This window comes from Dasypus novemcinctus, chromosome 3 (genome assembly GCF_030445035.2).
Source record: "Dasypus novemcinctus isolate mDasNov1 chromosome 3, mDasNov1.1.hap2, whole genome shotgun sequence".
Classification (NCBI taxonomy): domain Eukaryota; kingdom Metazoa; phylum Chordata; class Mammalia; order Cingulata; family Dasypodidae; genus Dasypus; species Dasypus novemcinctus.
Genome location: NC_080675.1, coordinates 184,396,783 through 184,414,804, shown reverse-complemented (window position 1 = coordinate 184,414,804; position 18,022 = coordinate 184,396,783). Strand labels below are relative to the sequence as shown.

At 40.4% G+C, this 18,022-nt stretch overlaps 1 protein-coding gene and 1 non-coding gene across 2 annotated transcripts in view; both read right to left on the bottom strand.

Moving 5' to 3' along the window:
- The window catches only part of MCEE (methylmalonyl-CoA epimerase), a 40,302-nt gene extending 22,339 nt beyond the window's left edge, over window positions 1–17,963 (bottom strand). The window contains exons 1-2 of the mRNA XM_004482622.3: window positions 17,840–17,963; window positions 7,816–8,153 (exon numbers count right to left, since the gene is read on the bottom strand). Of these exons, the coding sequence (XP_004482679.1) occupies window positions 7,816–8,153; window positions 17,840–17,876 (375 nt within the window). The 5' untranslated portion in view covers window positions 17,877–17,963. The remainder of the gene's footprint in view (window positions 1–7,815; window positions 8,154–17,839) is intronic.
- Window positions 239–337, bottom strand: LOC111761700 (small nucleolar RNA U13). Its single transcript, XR_002794981.1, has one exon. It is a non-coding gene; the product is annotated as a small nucleolar RNA U13 (small nucleolar RNA).
- Window positions 17,964–18,022: the final 59 nt, after the last annotated feature.

Below are 18,022 nucleotides of genomic sequence, written 5' to 3'. Positions count from 1 at the left end.
CAAAACATTACTAAAAGAAACTAAAGAAGATCTAAATAAATGTCTTCTATTCTGGTTTTCAGAAATTCTGCAGCTACACAAAATAAGTTTCTTTCAGGTCATATACTGAAACTGTCACGTCCTTACCGCAGCACTTAAGCTGGGAATTTGAAGCCTTGAGCGCATCCCCTTCTTTGCCAACTGCATTCAGCATACTTCAGAACAACCAGCAACATCATCATACCTTTTCTGTTTTCCATGTCAGACAGGAAATGTGCAGATGTCGTAAAGGTTTGAGAGGCATGTCTCACACAAATGTGCCCACGCCCATCTGTCACGTGATGACCCACGAAAGGATCATTATGCCTTTTAACTGCACCAAACTGTGAAGGTGTTAGAAACACTCTCACCTAGAGCCTTGCCTCTTACAAGCATTTGAGCAGCAGTATCCAAAGGTGATATTTTATCTCTACTCATGCCATGGGCTATCAGTGCCATCTTCTTCTAAAAAGCAGTTTTATTGATAGTCATACAATCCACTGAATGTGTACAATCAATGGCTCTTTTTTTTAAAGAAAGCAGTTTTATTGCGATATATTCACATACCATACAATCTATCCAAAGTGAACAATCAATGGCTTTTAGTATAATCAGTGTTGTGCATTCATTTCCACAAAAATATTTAGAACAATTTCACTCCTCAAAAAAGAAAAACTCCACACCCCTTCACAGTCATCCCTCAATCCTTCTATCCTTCCCCTGCCCTGCATAACCACTAATTTAATTCCATCTTTATAAACTGATTTATATTTACACCTCATATAAATGTATATTCGAATAATATGTTGTACTTTGTATCTGGTTTCTTTCACTTAGCTAATGTGTTTTTTGCCTGATATTAACATCTTGTAACATTGACATATATAATATTTGTTCAGTTTCAAAGAAAAAGTCTTATATATGCAATATTACCCACATTCATATTTCATGAGGTTTTGCTATGCTATACAGTCTAGTTATATTTTTTTAGCTTACTGTTTAGTAACATACATGACCTCAGACTTTCCCTTTCAGCCACTGTCACACCCATATAATAGCTCTACTAGTTACAAACACTACGTTGTGCTTTCACCTTTTCTACTCATTTCCAAAGTATCCAAGGTGATATTTTGTTTATCTCTATTGCCAATTCATACCATCGGCTATCAGTGCCATCTTGATCACTGGAAATAGTCATTACTACCTTTGAATCTTATCAGAATAGGGAAATAATCCCAAAACCCCAGAACTGAGAAATCTCACCCTTAAGATTCGGTTCCTCTAGAATCAATCCCAGTACCAAATCCATCAGGGTTCTGGCGATGGAGTATAATACTGCAAATACGGCTTTATTCTAGGAATTGGCTCTTGTGACTGGGGGGGTGGGGCAGTTGAAATTCCACAGGGCAGGCCGCAAGCTGGGGGCTCCAAGGAAGGTTTCTGATCAACTCTGGCTGACGCAGACACGGAAACGCTTCCTTCCGACTGCCGACACCATCTGTTCTCCTTGTAAGGGCTTCACTTGACGGGACAAGACTTCTCTGTTGTTAAAAGCAATCTTCGCTGACTGTGGATGTAATCAGCCTTACCTGCAATCAACTACTGATTATTTAAATCCACAAAACATCCTCAGAGTAACAGTCAGGCCAGAGCTTGTTTAACCAAACAAATGGACACCATAACCTGGACTAACCTGTGTCTAATTACTTTTAAGGTTTTCTCTTCATCTTTGGTTTTCAGATGTGGTTTTATTTGCATTTGCTCCGCTTGGTTTGCTGAGCATCTTAAATATTTCACATTGCATTTGTAATGTGGCCATCTACTATTTCTTCAATTATTGCTCTTCTGTTCTATTTCCTCAATCCTCTCTTTCTTGGATGCCAACTATTCTGTGCTAGAACTTCTGACCATGGACTACATCTCTCTCATGCTCGATTCTGGTTTATTTTCTTCCATATTTTTTCTTCTTACTCTGCTTTAGTTGGCATATTTTCTATTGTTCTGTCTTTGAGTTTAATAATCCTCTTTTTTCTTGTGTCCAGTCTGCTGTCACATTCCCCCCAAAATTATTACAGATACCCTATTTTACCATTCTACAATGTTAATTCAATTTCTTTTCATAGATTCTTAGCTGAAATATTACTACTTCACCTGTGCTGTCCATCCTCCCACCCCCAAGTCCTATTTTCTTCACCACATAAATCATAATTATTTCAAAGTCTCAGTTTGCTGACCACAATACCTGGATTATTTCTGATATCTGGATTATCCCATTGACTGGTTTATCTCTTGTTTACTGGTCATATTTCTCCCTGCTTCTTGCATATTTAGCAATTTACTGTATGCTAAACATTGTGAATAACAAGGTTCTGGATAGTATTATGTGCTCAAGAGTTTTAAAGGGCAGACTGTTAAAACTGATGGTGATCCGGATGACTGGCCTGAACTTTTATCAAGACAGATTTACATGAGGTTTGTCCTAATTCCGAGCGACGACTTTACCTGCAGGGCCCAGCCTTTCCTGGGCTAGCAACGGAATGCCTCGGGTGTTCACCAAGGTCTCTCCACTCCCGTGGGACCCATATCCCAACATTTCCCATGACTGTGAGAGCTCCCGAATTTCTGATCAATAACCCTGAAGAGAGATTTTTGTTAAAAAAAAAAAAAAAAAGCTTAACCTGAATCTAATACAGCCTTTATAGCAGGAATAGGTTAAACAGCAACATGGAGATAAAAATCAGTAAAATCCGGATTGTGTAACATTCCGCAGGGTGACTAACCTGTTTTCTTACAAGTAAATGGTGTGAAAGAAAAAAAAGAAGAAAAAAAAACCAATTTAAGATAGAAAAATCTGAAGAACAATAAAGAAAAAGCTACATTCTATCACGTTACATGATTCCACTTATGTGGCATTCTAGAAAAAGTAGAATCAGTGCTTGCCAAAGATTTCCACCCCCTCTTTATTAGAGAAGTTGTAGGTTTATAGAAGGATCATGCATAAAATCCAGGAGTCCCACATACCACCTATGATTACCAACTTGCATTGGTGTGGAACATGCTATAATTGATGACAGCAAATTTTCATACTTGAACGGCTAACTCCAGCCCATGGTTTACCTTTCCCTTTGCATGCATGTTTGTGTAGTGTAGTTCCACATTTAGCTTGTGTGGTTAGTTCTGTTGTGCTTGGAGACTTGGATCGTATGCTTCCAATATTTTTGAATTTACTGAAAGTTGCATTGTGACCTAATACATGGTCTTTCCTGAGAATGAGCCATGTGTACCCATAAAGAATGTGTATTCTGCCTTTGTTGGGTGAATTGTCCCATGCATGTCTGTCAGGTCTTGTTAGTGTAGAGAGTTGTTCAAGTCTTGTATTTCCTTCTTGATTGTCTGACTGGATCTTCTATTCATTACGGATAGTGGGTATTATAGTCCCCAAGCATTAATGTGGAATCGTCAGTGTCTCCCTTCAAGTCAGTCAGTATTGTTCATATATTTGGGGCTCTGCTATTAGGTGCATATATATTTTTAATTGTTACATATTTTTGTTGAGTTGTCTCCTTTATCAGAATATAATAACCATCTTTGTCTCCATAACTGTTTTGATTTAGTCTGTTTTATCTGATATTAGTATAGCTACCCCAGCTCTCTTTCGGTCTGGCTTGCACCGTGTATTTTTGCTATGCTTTCACTATCAACCTGTTTATATCTCTGAATGCAAGGCCTCGTGCAGTAGTTGGGTCATTCGCTCTTATTCATTCTGCCCATCTGCCTTTGGGTGGAGTGTAATCTGCTAACATGTAAAGTCACTACTGACAATCCATGACTTTTTTCTGCCATTTTCCTGTTTAGTTTTTGTAAGTCATTCCTTTTTTGTCCCTCAATTCTTCTGTTAATTACTACTTTCATATTTTTTACTTTTTGTTCTGTGCCATATTGCAACCCTTCTCTTTTATATCTTGATGTATTTTTCATCTCTTTTCCTTGAAGTTACCATGGTGTTAAAATTTAACAATTGATTTGGATCAATTTAGTGACTTAACTTCACTAGCATACACAGAGACTTTCCCTATAACCCTCTGCCTCCCTCCTTTTTTCTTTTTTTTTTAAAGCTGAGGATAGCATCTTTTTTTTTTTTTTTAAAGATTTATTTATTTCTCTCCCCTCTCCCCCACCCTGGTTGTCTGTTCTCTGTGTCTATTTGCTGCGTCTTCTTTGTCTGCTTCTGTTGTTGTCAGCGGCACGGGAATCTGTGTTTCTTTTCGCTGCAGCATCTTGCTGTGTCAGCTCTCCATGTGTGCGGCACCATTCCTGGGCAGGCTGCACTTTCTTTCACGCTGGGCGGCTCTCCTTATGGGGTGTGCTCCTTGCGCATGGGGCTCCCATACGCGGGGACACCCCTGCGTGGCACGGCACTCCTTGTGCGCATCAGCACTATGCGTGGGCCAGCTCCAAACGGGTCAAGGAGGCCCGGGATTTGAACCGCAGACCTCCCATGTGGCAGACTAACCACTGGGCCAAGTCCGCCACCTCCCCCCTTTTTTATTTGTACTTGTTACCGCTTATATCTTTACATTCAATGTCCAAAACCACAGATTTATCATTACTTTTTATGCATTTGCATTTTAGCACCTGTAGGAAGTAAGCAGTGGAGTTACACAGCACACAATACACTACAACAATACTGGCATTTACAGTTACCCAAACAGGTACCTTCACTGCAGGTGTTTTTGCTGGGTACCCCCTACACACACGACAGCACTGATGAGGCCCTCTCCTCACGACACCGAGGCTCTTACACTCCATACTGTCCCCTAGCACCCCAAATGTGGACGCTGTCCTCAGCCTGCTTAGGCTCCAATTCCCTGCATGCATAAATATATAAAGCAACCTTGTGACAGTTTCAGAGGGGAAAGACTTTTATGAACAAATGCAATTTACTAAGCTCACCAATTCTTTGACGGGTAGAGTTAGCATTTTAAAAGAAGGAATGGCATTTAAAAATAAATGGCAATGAATCATAGAGCAACAGAAGAATTGTAAGCATTTTTAGAAAATACATTTCTGCATATGCCTATCCCTAAAACAAGTGGAAAACGCTAAAGAAGCAGGTTTTGGTATAGGTGATGTTTATCAACTCTCTTATATGCCCTGCAATTTCTCTCTCACTTCCCATCCTTCTGGTCAACAAACAGTAATGCCTGGAGCAACCCTGTAAGCCATGGGTTATGGGTAACAGGGCTGCCCCATCAGCCAGGGACAGCTCATGTCTAGACTGAGAAGAGGGAAAACTACCTGTCCGTCTGTCTATCATCTACCTACCTACCTATCTATCCATCTATCATCTGTCTATTCATCCATCTGTCCATCTATCATATGGCTACCTATCTGTCTATCACCTATCACAATTAAGCCACCATATTTTTTGGTGGAGGATGGACATGGGGTTGCCATACTAACCTCTCTGCATACCTTCAGCTACCACATATTTTCAATTTACAGTTATATCCATAAACAATTTCATTTTCCCCTTTTAATCTCTACATTTGAATTAGCTGTAACATCCCTGAACTTATAGTTCTTTACTTAACTGAACTTCAATCCCACATAGCTGGCTTCCTTTGAAGGCATGGACTCTCTTGAAGTAGAACACGGACAGTGCAGTGTGGGAGAGAGGAGTGGATTCAAAGACAGATAATTCCACTTCCCATCCTGGGGGGGTGGTCTTAGAAAAACCCCCAAGTCCACTGATGAAAGACTTGCAGACAGAAGTAACCTCCTAGGACTATCTATATACCTAGGCATTCTCCGTAATCTAAAGGAAAAAGGCTAAATATCCAGCCCTGTTTAGCTAGTTGGCCTAACATCCAGTAGCTCTCTTACCTAAAATTCTAACTCAGTTGTCCTGGGTGGTGCTGCAGGGACAGTTACCGGACATTGTATGTCCTCCCATGGTCTACTGGGTGGACTGTGGGAGAGTGTGGACTATGGTGTGGACCATTGACTATAAGGTGCAGCAGTGCTCAGAGATGTAGTCACCAAGTGCAATAAATGTCTCATGATGATGGAGGAGGTTGTTATGGGGGGAGGAGTGGGGTGAGGGGGGTGGGGGGTATATGGGGACCTCATATTTTTTTAATGTAACATTAAAAAATAAATAAAGACAAAAAAAAAAATTCTAACTCAGTCAAAGCAATGACAGCAATCCAGCCCGTGGCTTAGCGTGCGGACCCTGGAACCAGAACTCTGAGTTTGAACCTTGGCCCTGCCACTTAACTATTCATGTGGTAATGGGCACGTTAATTATGTTTGGTCTCCGTTTCCTCACCTATGAAATGGGGCTAATAGCACCTTAAAAGTAGCTATGAGAATCCAAGAAAATAACACCCATAGAGTACTTAGTATACTACCAGAGGATTCAAAAAATGTTAGTTATAGGGAAGCGGATGTGGCTCAAGTGACTGCACTCCTGCCTACCACATGGGAAGTCCGTGGTTCGGTTCCTGGTGCCTCCTAAAGACAGCAAGCTGACACGATGGGCAGGTGCGGCCAGCTGATACAAGATGATGCAACAAGAGATACAAGAAGAAAACCATAATGAGAGACAAAAGTAGGGAACAGAGGTGGCTCGAGCAATTAGGCACCGCCCTCCCACACTGGAGGTCCCGGGTTCAGTTGCCTCCTAAAGAAACAAGGAAGACGAACAGACACAGCAAGTGCAAACAACAAGGTGGCAGTAGAGGGGGATGGGGATAAATAAATAAATAAAATGGCAGTTGTAACTCTAGGCCTTTCCACACGCTATTCCTCTGTCTGGAATACCTTTCACCTCTTGTCCTCTGGGCCCCTTCCCAGTCTTACGACTCCCACCCTGTGATGCTTTCCCACGCCCTCCACCCGCATGGAGCAAGCACCCTCTCCGTCCTTCGTGCTCCAAGAACACACCTTATCACTTCTCCTTATCGCAGTACACTCCATGTGCCCATTCAACATCTGCTCCTCCTCACGGTGGGCACAGTCCATGCCTGCTCACTCCTTAATCCCAGTACTCAGTGGAGTACGCTTTGTAGGTACCAATACATGCCTGCAATAATAACTGAGCCAACTGCTCCAGCATCAACCAGCTCTCTTGGATTAGGACTGAGGCCTAACTATGAATTATGTCCTTCCTTCTATCAAATTAAATTAAGTTGCAGTATAATTGGTATTGCTGATGTTCCAGAAGGCAGTTATCTGAACATACCCACCTACAGACAAAAGCTCTCTAATGAGAGCCTTATCTAATGTCTTTTTCCCCAGGATTGTTAGCAGATACAATTCAGACCTTGAAAAAAAGTCACTAAATAAAAATGTATTGCTTTTATAATAAGGAAAAAGTTATTAAAGTTTTAAGGAAAAAAAGCAGTGATACAGATATATAAAAATTTTTACTTTATAAATTCTTTCCTCATCTGAGTCTCCTAATTACCATGTGGTAATGAAAGCAGTTGCACTCCTATTATATGGAAGGTGATAATATGATCAACAAACACTAGAGGAAAGACAATCTATATTTCTGCCAAGTTGAGTGGCCTCGATAGTGGCTGTTGAACTCAGACTTCAATTTTTTAAAATTAATATTAAGATTTAGTTTTCTAGAGGGAAAGAGAACATATCTATAGATCCATCTTTGAGCAGGACCAATATAATAATTCCCCTTAGAGAACATAATAAAAGTTCCCAGTGAGAGTGACAATACATTGTGTAGAAGATATTCTTCTAAAGATAGATTTAAAACATGAAGCATTAAAATACCTCAATGCAGACGTGATGCATTCCTCCAAACTTGTTTTTCTGCAGAAAGCCTGTAATTGGACTGTTATCTCCCAAGGGATGAAGCAGCTCCATCTTGGTATTTCCCAGGTTGACAAAAGCAACAGACACTCCGTGCTCAGGAACGGGCACCGTGTGGCTCACCTGCGCCCCCAGCATGTCCCTGTAAAATGCCATGGCCCTTTCCAGGTCAGGCACGGCTATGGCCACATGATTGAGCCGGCCCAGGTTCCACGCAGGGCCGGCCACCTCCTGCGACGGCAGTGACACAGAAAATGGCCGTACTGTCAGAACTGGAGTTAGGAGTCCGGAAAAAAACCCTGAAAAAGAAACAGCACTGACATCATTCTTCTGAAAACTGCTGTACTTATAACAACAAAATCCTTAAACAAATAATACATGTAAAAATTAGGTTTTATCACTGTTTTGTAGAAAAGAGCACTCTTTCCTTAATTACTAACACACCTATTCTTTCTCATTTTCAAAATTCAGTCAGGGGAGACAGACTTCTGAAAGATGGCATCTGAGAAGGTAGGCAGGGCTCAACTCTCTCACAAAAACAAGGAGGAAGGGGAAAAGCTGCCCGAGGGAGCTGCTCTGGGGGTCTGGGGACCAGGAGAGAGCTGTTTATCCCTCAGGGGGGCGAGGCACAGAGAAACCAAGAGGCTGAAATGAAAACCGTGAGTTACCCGCCCCCCTCAGGGCGGGCAGCCTGGGTGAAACCCCAGCTCCCTGCAGCCAACCGGGAGGGCAGCAAACGTCTTCCTCCCTGGGAACAGGCGGGTGCGGCCGAGGGCGGAGAGATACTAAAGGGAGTGCTGCAGTCTGAAAGGAAAAGACAAGGGTAAGAGACTTGGAGAAGAGTGTAGAAATGAAGATTATCAGAAGGGTAACTTAAAGGGTAAAAAGGCAGACAATAGTAAGATATGACAACAGAAAAACAAAGGACAAAATGGATGAAGTAATGCATTTACAGTAATAACACTGGATGTTAATGGACTGAATTCCCCAATAGACAAAACGGATTGAAAAAATGAGTCATCTATATGCTGTCTACAAGAGACTCACCTCAGACATTAAGGATACAATCAGATTGTAAGGTTGGAAAAAGATATTCCATGTAAACAGTAATCAGAAGGTATCTGGAGTAGCAATAATAATATCGGACAAAATAGATTTTAAATGCAAAACTGTTATAAGAGATGAAGAAGATCATAATATATTAATAAAAGTAGCAATTCACCAAGGAATAACTATAATGAATTATTTATCCTCCTAACCTGAGTGCCCCAGGATACATGAGGCACACACTGGCAAACCTGAAGGGAGAAACAGGCATCTCTACAATAATAGTTGGAGACATTAATACACAACTCTCAGCATTGGATAGAACATCTGGACAGAGGATAAATAAGGAAAGAGAGCCTGAATTATATGATAAATGAACTAGACCTAATAGACATTTACAGAGTATTTCACTTCAAAACAGCAGGATATATTCTTCTCAAGTGCTCATGGATCCTTCTCCAGGATAGACCATATGTTGAGTCACAAGAAAGGTCTCAATAAATTTTAAAAAGACTGAAATTATAAATAGCCCTTTCCCTGATCATAATGGAATGAAGCTGGAAATCAGTAACAGATGGAAAAAGGGAAATTCACAAATATATGGAGATTAAACCACACACTCTTAAATTACGAGAGGGTCAAAGTAGAAATTTCAAAAGAAATCAGTAAATATCTTGAGATGAATGAAAAAGAGAGCCCAACATATCAAAACCTATGGGATACAGCAAAGGCAGTGATGAGAGGGAAATTTATATTCCTCAATGATAACATTGAAAAAAGAGCTAAAACTAAAGCCCTAACTGCACACCTGGAGAACTAGAAAAAGAACAGCAGATTATTCCCAAACCAAACCAAAGGAAAGAAAAAACAAAGATCAGAGCAAAAATAAATGAAATTGAAAAGATCAACAAATTGAAAAATACTTATCTAGACTAACAAAGAAAAAAACAGAAGATGAAAATAAAATCAGAAATGAGAGGGGAACATTACCACTGACTTCACAAAAATAAGAGACATCATAAGAGGATACTATGAACAATGGCATGATTCTAAATTGGAAAAAAAAAAATCTAAACTGGCAAGTATATTAGTCAGTATTCTCCAGGGAAACAGAACCAAGTAAACATATGTGCAAATATATATATATACAATGTAAACATTGTGAGGTTTATTGTAGGAATTGGATTCCTACAATAAATTAGATTGTAGGCAGAGGACACTATGAACAACCGTACACCAACAAACTAGAGAAAACACAAAGTGGACAAATTCCTAGAAATACATGAACAACCTACACTGACCCTAGAAGAAACAGAAGACCTCAACAAACAAATCACAACTCAAGAGACTGAAAAAGTCACCAAAATCCTCCCTAAGAGGAAAAGCCCAGGACCAGACAGCTTCACAGGTGAATTCTACCAATCACTCAAAGAAGATCTAATACCGATCTTGCTCAGGCACTTTAAAAAAACTGAACAGGAAGGAATGCTACCAAACTCACTCTATGAAGCCAACAGCACCCTAATACCAAAACCAGATAAAAGTACTACCAAAAAAGAACATTACAGACCAATTTCTCTAATGAATATAGATGAAAAATCCTCAACAAAATACATGCAAACTGAATCCAAAACATATTAAAAGAATTATACACCACAATGAAGTGGGTTTTATTCCAGGTATACAAGGGTGGTTCAACACAAGAAAATCAATTAGTTCATTAAACCACATAAATAAATTGAAGAAGAAAAACCACATGATCCTCTCAATGGAAGAAAAGGCATCTGACAAAATATAGCATCCTTTCTTGATAAAAAAAAGTCTAAAAGATAGGAAAAGAAGGAAGCTTTCTCAATATGGTGAAGTGCATATATTAAAAACCCACAGCTAGCATTGTACTCAATGGTGAAACACTGAAAGCTTTCTTGCTAAGATCAGGAAGGAGGGTGCCCACTGTCTCCACTGTTATACTATGTTACAAAACTATGTTAGAAGTTCTGGATGGAGTAATTAGGCAAGACAAAGAAAAAAAAAGTCACCCAGATAAGAAAGGAAGAAGGAAAACTTTCACTTTTGCTATTCACTGACATGACCCCATATCTAGAAAATCCACAACAAAGCTACTAGAACTAATAGACTGAGTTCAGTAAAGTGGCAGGATACAAGATTAATATGCAAAAAACAGTAGCATTTCTATATACTCCTGATGAACAATCTGAGGAAGAAGTCGAAAGAAAAATCCATTTATAATAGCAAGCAAAAGAATCAAATCTTTAGGAGTAAGCTTAACTAAGGAAATAAAGGACTAGTATTTAGAAAACTACAAAACATTGCTAAAATAAACCAACAAAGACCTAAATAAATATTAGGACATTCTGTGTTCATGGACTGTAAGACTAAATATCATTACGATGTCAATTCCACTAAAACTGGTTTACAGATTCAATGCAGTCCAAACAAAATTTCCAAGTCTTTTTTACAGAAATGGAAAAGCCAATTATCAAATGTATCTGGAAGGGAAAGGGGCCTTGAATAGCCAAAAATATCTTTAAAAAGAAGGATGAAGTTGGAGGACTCTTACTTCCTGACTTTAAAGTATATTACTTAGCTACAGTGGTAAAAGAAAAAACAAAAAAACAGCATGGTACTGGCATAAAGATAGACATACTGAGTGATAGAACTGAACTGAGAACTGAGAAACAGACTCTCACATCTCTGGTCAAGAGATTTTTGGACAAAGCTGTCAAGCTCACCCAGCTGGGCCAGAGCAGTCTATTCAACAATTGGTGCTGGGGGAACTCGAAATCCATATCCAAACAAAAGATGGAGAAAAGTATATTTTTATTCAACTGTTTTCTTTTTATTTTTTCATTATTGTTTATATTATCAATTATTAAATGCACAAAATAAAGTTCAAAAAAATAAAAAATTTAAATAAATAAAAAAAAAAAGAAATAGGATACCAGTTAATACCTTACACAAAAATTAACCCAAAATGGATCAAGGGCCTCCTAGCAAAGGAAGAATTTTCATCATGGATGTGGAAGCAATGGCCACTGGAGGATCTGAGGGGAGGGATAGGGAAAAATAGGTGTGATTTGGGGGCTTTTTGGGAACTCGGGAATTATCCTGAATGACATTTCAATGGCAGATACAGGCCAACATATGTCATGTAATAACTTGCAAAAATGTGTGGGAGAGAAGAGTGTAAACTACAATGTAAACTATAATCATTGCTTAGAGGCAATGTGTTCCATCAATTGTGTTCATCAATTGTGACAAATGTACCATACTAATGAAGATGTTGCTAATGTGGGAAAATATGGGAGGGCGAAGGAGCAGGGCATATGTGAATCCCCTAAATTTTTATGTAACCTTTAAGTAACCTTTCTTTTAAAAAATAAAAAGGTATATTTATAAAAAAGTAGATCAAGGACCTTAACATAAAAGCTAAAACCATAAAACTCTTAGAAGAAAGTGTAGGGAGGGAAACGGACTTTGGCCCAGTGGTTAGGGCGTCCGTCTACCACATGGGAGGTCCACGGTTCAAGCCCCAGGCCTCCTTGACCCGTGTGGAGCTGGCCCATGCGCAGTGCTGATGCGCGCAAGGAGTGCCGTGCTACAGGGGTGTCCCCCGCGTAGAGGAGCCCCAAGGAGTAAGGAGAGCCGCCCAGCACGAAGGAGGGAGCAGAGCAGCCCGCCCAGGAATGGCGCCGCCCACACTTCCCGTGCAGCTGACGACAACGGAAGCGGACAAAGAAACAAGACGCAGCAAAAAGACACAGAAAACAGACAACCGGGGGAGGGGAGGGGAATTAAATAAATTAAAAAAAAAAAAAAAAAAAAGAAAGTGTAGGGAAATATCTTCAAAATCTTGTGGTAGGTGGTAGTTTCTTAAACTTTATACCCAAAGCACAAGCAACAAAAGAAAAATAGATAAATGGGACATCCTCCAAATTAAATGCTTGTATTAATCAGCCAAAGGGGTGCTGATGCAAAATAGCAGAAATTGGTTGGTTTTTATTAAGGGTATTTACTTGGGGTAGGAGCTTACAGATACCAGGCCATAAAGCATAAGTTACTTCCCTCACCAAAGTCTGTTTGGAGCCAGATGGCTGCCGACATCTGTGAGGGTTCAGGCTTCCTGGGTTCCTATGTTCCTGGGGCTTGCTTTTCTTTGTGTTCAAGGTTCCTTTGTTCCTGGGGCTGCCTTCTCTGTCCTCTGCACGCTGATGTGCCCGGGCTCCAGCTTAAGTCTTCAGCATCAAACTCCAACCTCAAAATTCCAACATCAGAAACCCTCAACTCTGTTCTTTGCCATGTCTTTTATCTGTGAGCCCCTACCCACCAACGGGTGGGGACTCAATGCCCTAATCATAACTCAATCATGCCCAGGCACAAATCAGATTACAAGCATAATCCAACATTTATTTTTGGAATTCATAACCATATCAAACTGCTACAATGCTATTGTTCTTCAAAAGATTTTGTCAAGAAAGTAAAAAGGCAGCTTACTCAATGGGAGAAAATATCTGACAAGGATTGATCTCCATGTTATATAAAGAGATCACACAACTCAACAATAAAAAGACAAGCAACCAATTAAAACATAGGCAAACAACTTGAACAAACACTTTTCCAAAGGAAATACAAACGGCCAAAAAACACATGAAAAAATATTCAACATCACTAGCTATTAAGGAAATGCAGATGAGAACTACAATGAGATACCATTTCACACCTTACAAAATGACCATTATTAAAAACAAAACAATAACACAAAACCACAAGTGCTGGAAAGGGTGTGGAGACTAGAAGCACTCCTTCACTGTTGGTGGAAATGTAGAACAGTGCAGCTTCTGTGGAAGACAGTTTGGCAGTTCCTCAAGAAGCTGAATATAGAACTGCTGTAGAATCCAGCAATCCCATTATTAGAAGTATATTAAAGAACTGAAAGCAGGGACATGAACTGACATTTGCACATTGATGTTCATAACTCCATTATTCACAATTGCTAAAAGATGGAACAAGCCCAAGTGTACATCAACTGACGCATGGATAAACACAATGTGGCATACATAAACAATAGGATACTATTCACTTATAAGAAGAAATGAAATCAGGCACATATGACAACATGGATGAACCTTGAGGACATTATGTTGAGTGAAATAAGCCAGACACCAAAGGACAAATAATGAATCATCTCACTAATATGAACTAAATAAAATAAGTAAACTCATGGCGGTAAACTTGAGTATAGGTTACTAGGAGATAGAATGTGGGTTGAGAATGGGAGCTGATGCTTAATGTATGCAGAACTTTCAATAAGGTTTATTGTAAAAGTGTGGAAATGAACAGAGTTAATGTAATGGTACAATGAGTACAACACTGCTGATTTACAAATAAGGTTGTGGCTGAAAGGGGTAGTTTGTGAACACAGATGTCAATTGAAAGGAAGCTAGAGAATAATCTAGGGACTGTATAACAGTGATTTCAATGATGGATGTAGATTGTGGTTAAAAGTATAGGGGTAAGCGGACTTGGCCCAGTGGTTAGGGCGTCCACCTACCACATGGGAGGTCCCCGGTTAAAAACCAGGGTCTCCTTGACCCATGTGGAGCTGGCTCATGCGCAGTGCTGATGCGCGCAAGGAGTGCCTGTCACGCAGTGGTGTCCCTGCATAGGGGAGTCCCACGTGCAGGAGTGCGCCCTGTAAGGAGAGCCGCCCAGCGCGAAAGAAAGTGCAGCCTGCTCAGGAATGGTGCCGCACACAGGGAGAGCTGACACAAGATGACACAACAAAAAGAAACACAGATTCCCGTGCTGCTGACAACAACAGAAGCGGACAAAGAACACACAGCAAACAGACACAGAGAAGAAACAACTGGGGCGGGGGGAGGGGCGGGGAAGGGGAGAGAAATAAATAAAATCTTAAAAAATATATATATATGGGAATGTTCTTTTTTCCCAGCGTGTTAAGAATATGGTGATACACGGGAAAAGTAAAATAAATGTAACCTATGAGCACAGATAAGAGTAATACTGTAATGTTTTCACAGCAGTGGCAAAGAAAATATTACCTCAATTCTAAGAGACAACTATAGAGGGTATTGGGGGTGTGGGATCTTCCTTTTGTAGTGAAAATGTTCTAAAATTGACTGAGGTGATGACAAGCACAACTCAGTGATGAAATGAGAGCCACTGAGTATGTACTGTGAATGGACTGTAGAAGGTATGGGACTGTATAACACAGGGAATCAAGTGGTAGAAGATGGGATTATGGTTAACAGGACAAATAAAAGAATGTTCTCTCATGAACTATAACAAATATATAATACTAATACAGGGTATCATTAACTGGCTGGGTTGAGGGAAAAATATATCAAATGTGAGATAGGTAGTAATATTTTGATGAAGCTCTTTCATAGTTTTTAACAAATATTTCACCACAATGCAAGGTGGTGGTGGTGGGGTGATGTATGAGAGCTCTGCATGATGTAATACATGTTTGTTTTGTAAGTTCACAACTTTTAAAATACATTTATTGTTTATATATGTTCATGTGTCAATGATGTACTTCAAAAAAGTTTTAAAAAATTAAATCAGTGGAGCTAAACGGAAAAAAGGATGTCAAAGTTGATCACTTTGCTCCATCCATTTAAAGAAGCATTTGGAAATAAGCTAATTCTGAGCTTCAGTTAGATTCAGAAGAAAGACATTTATCACTAAGGTTTATATTTACTGGCAATACTTACAGGATAGCTGCATATCATTAAGAATTACCTGCTATCCTCTGCATTTTTGCAAAGGGCACATTTGTATGTGACAGTAGAACCTCCTACACTTAATCCTGAGAGCATGCAATTTCTTTCCCACTCAAAGGGCATTTTTTTTTGCCTCAAATTCTGTGAATAAGTTAATTAAAGGCATGACCACACGATGTCCTGTGTATCACTGTTTCCTCATCAGAGTTTCTCTCATGTCTGAGGTCTAAGCATAATCTTATGAAACCCCATCACTTAATAAAAATCTATGTAATAGAGAAAGAAAAATATTTTAAACGATGCTGTTGGATCTTAATGAGAACAGTTTAAAGAGTTCCTAGTATCACAAAGTTTCAGCTAAATTAATTCCCCTTAATTGAAACATTTGATAATGTGGAAATCAAAGTCACACAACGTTAAGTCAGAAAATATATCAGTAGAAGGCAAAATTCAGCTGAAGACAGTCTTCTGCTATGCCCCAGTCTATACTTATTACTGAAATACCCAAAGGATCTCATTATTAATAGATTGAGATAGCCCAGTTCTGTGGACTCACTGTATTATCATGAAATCCAAGTACACACCACATGCATGTTCAACTAAACTAAATTTCAGAAAAAGAACACTTAATCCTTATTACATATTCAAATGTTATGTGTGCTGGTATTTCCTGTTCTGTTGGATTTTATTTCAGCTTTTACACAAAACTGGTACTACCCACTAAATATCTACTATGTTGGTTTGTTGTGAAGATTAGATGGCCAATGTATTGTTAGTGACATGCAGTGATTGTTTACTAGTTGAATGGCATGCAAAGTATCTGCCGGGACAAGAAATTACCTCATTAAGGGCATAATGACAGTGAATTTTAAAAATGCTGACTAAGTCATCAGTCAAACTGCTCTTCCCTTCTTCCCTTGAATTTCTAATGCATGTGCAATTTGCCATGAAAGCTTAATTAGTGTATCTATATTTAAAACATAAAACAAAAACTTTGGATAGGGTCAATGGGCTTTAGGGTAATGTGTACATTGGTAAGTTGCTAGCTAGCATTGTCAACTTTTAAGGATATGTCAAATACTGACTTTAGGTGTTTCGGACCCACTCAACAGTGTCACCTCTACAAGAAATGTGGGAGCTGAAGGTTCCTTGGCAGGAGTCCCATTATCCACAAGGGAACATATCACAGATGTGCCAAAGGAATAAAGGAGAGCACATCCAAGTGACGGTGAAGTTTTATGTTCTATGCCAGTTTGCTTTAGGAACATTTCTAAAACTTTCAGCACTTCAAAGGAAACCCAAACAACTTATGTTATTGGAAGCCTCAAGTCAATGTCATTTCCTTACCATTTGGTTCTGATTGTGAGAAGAGGACACAGATTACTAGAATGACCAGTTCTCTTTTTTCAGTAGAAAACAAAATCCCCTCTATGCTTCAAAAAACTGGAAAAAAAATCTTTATATATAAGTTTATCTCATCTTTAGAAATATAAATTGGTATGGCAAAGGAAACATCACTTCCAAGTGACTTTATTTGGTCACTAAAGCGTATGTTCTAGAGACAGTACAAAAATAAATAGAGTGATATCCGTGAGATTCAATAATCAGGCCATTTTACATGAAGGTTTAAAAAAAAAAAAAAAAGGAAACGAAAAGAAAGGATGATCCCAGCAGTAAAGTCTGTGGGTGAAATCCTCCAGAGTAAGCAACCTGGGATGAGAAACATGGAATAAAGAGGTATTCGTGACACATGATTCTTCACAGCTACTTAATGAAGTTCGCTAAAACTCCTCTGACCTTCACCCGGACGCGCGCTGTCTGTATTTGGGCTTGCCTCCGCTGGGAGGCATTCAACACTCCAGGTTAGCGTCCTGGCGTGCACCTCGCAAGCGACAGCAGAATCGCACTGTTTTCATCTCCGTAAAGGGCCACTGCGATTATTCTGCGCACGAATAAACTACAACGCACGCCCACGAGTGAGGAAAGGCGAAGCACGCTGAACGCCCGCGGGGACGCGGGGTCTCCCAGCCCCCAGGGCGGTTACCTCGGCCTGGAGACCCCGCCGGGCGCGCCGCCCGCGCAGGAGGCAAAGCCCCGGCGTTACCCGCAGCCCCGGGTGCAGTCCGCGGCCGCGTCGGCCCGCGCCTCCCGCCCCCTGGGGTCGCACTCACCGAGGGCGCCCGCCGCCACCCTGAGCGCGCGAACCATCTTGGGAGCCCGGATGCGCGAAAGCCTGACGCCGCTGCACGGCCAGGCAGGCCCAGGGGGCGGGGCGCCGCGGCGGGGGACGGAGCGACGCAGCGACTCAGCGACGCAGCGACGCAGCGAGGGGCGGGGCAGGTGCCAGGGGGCGG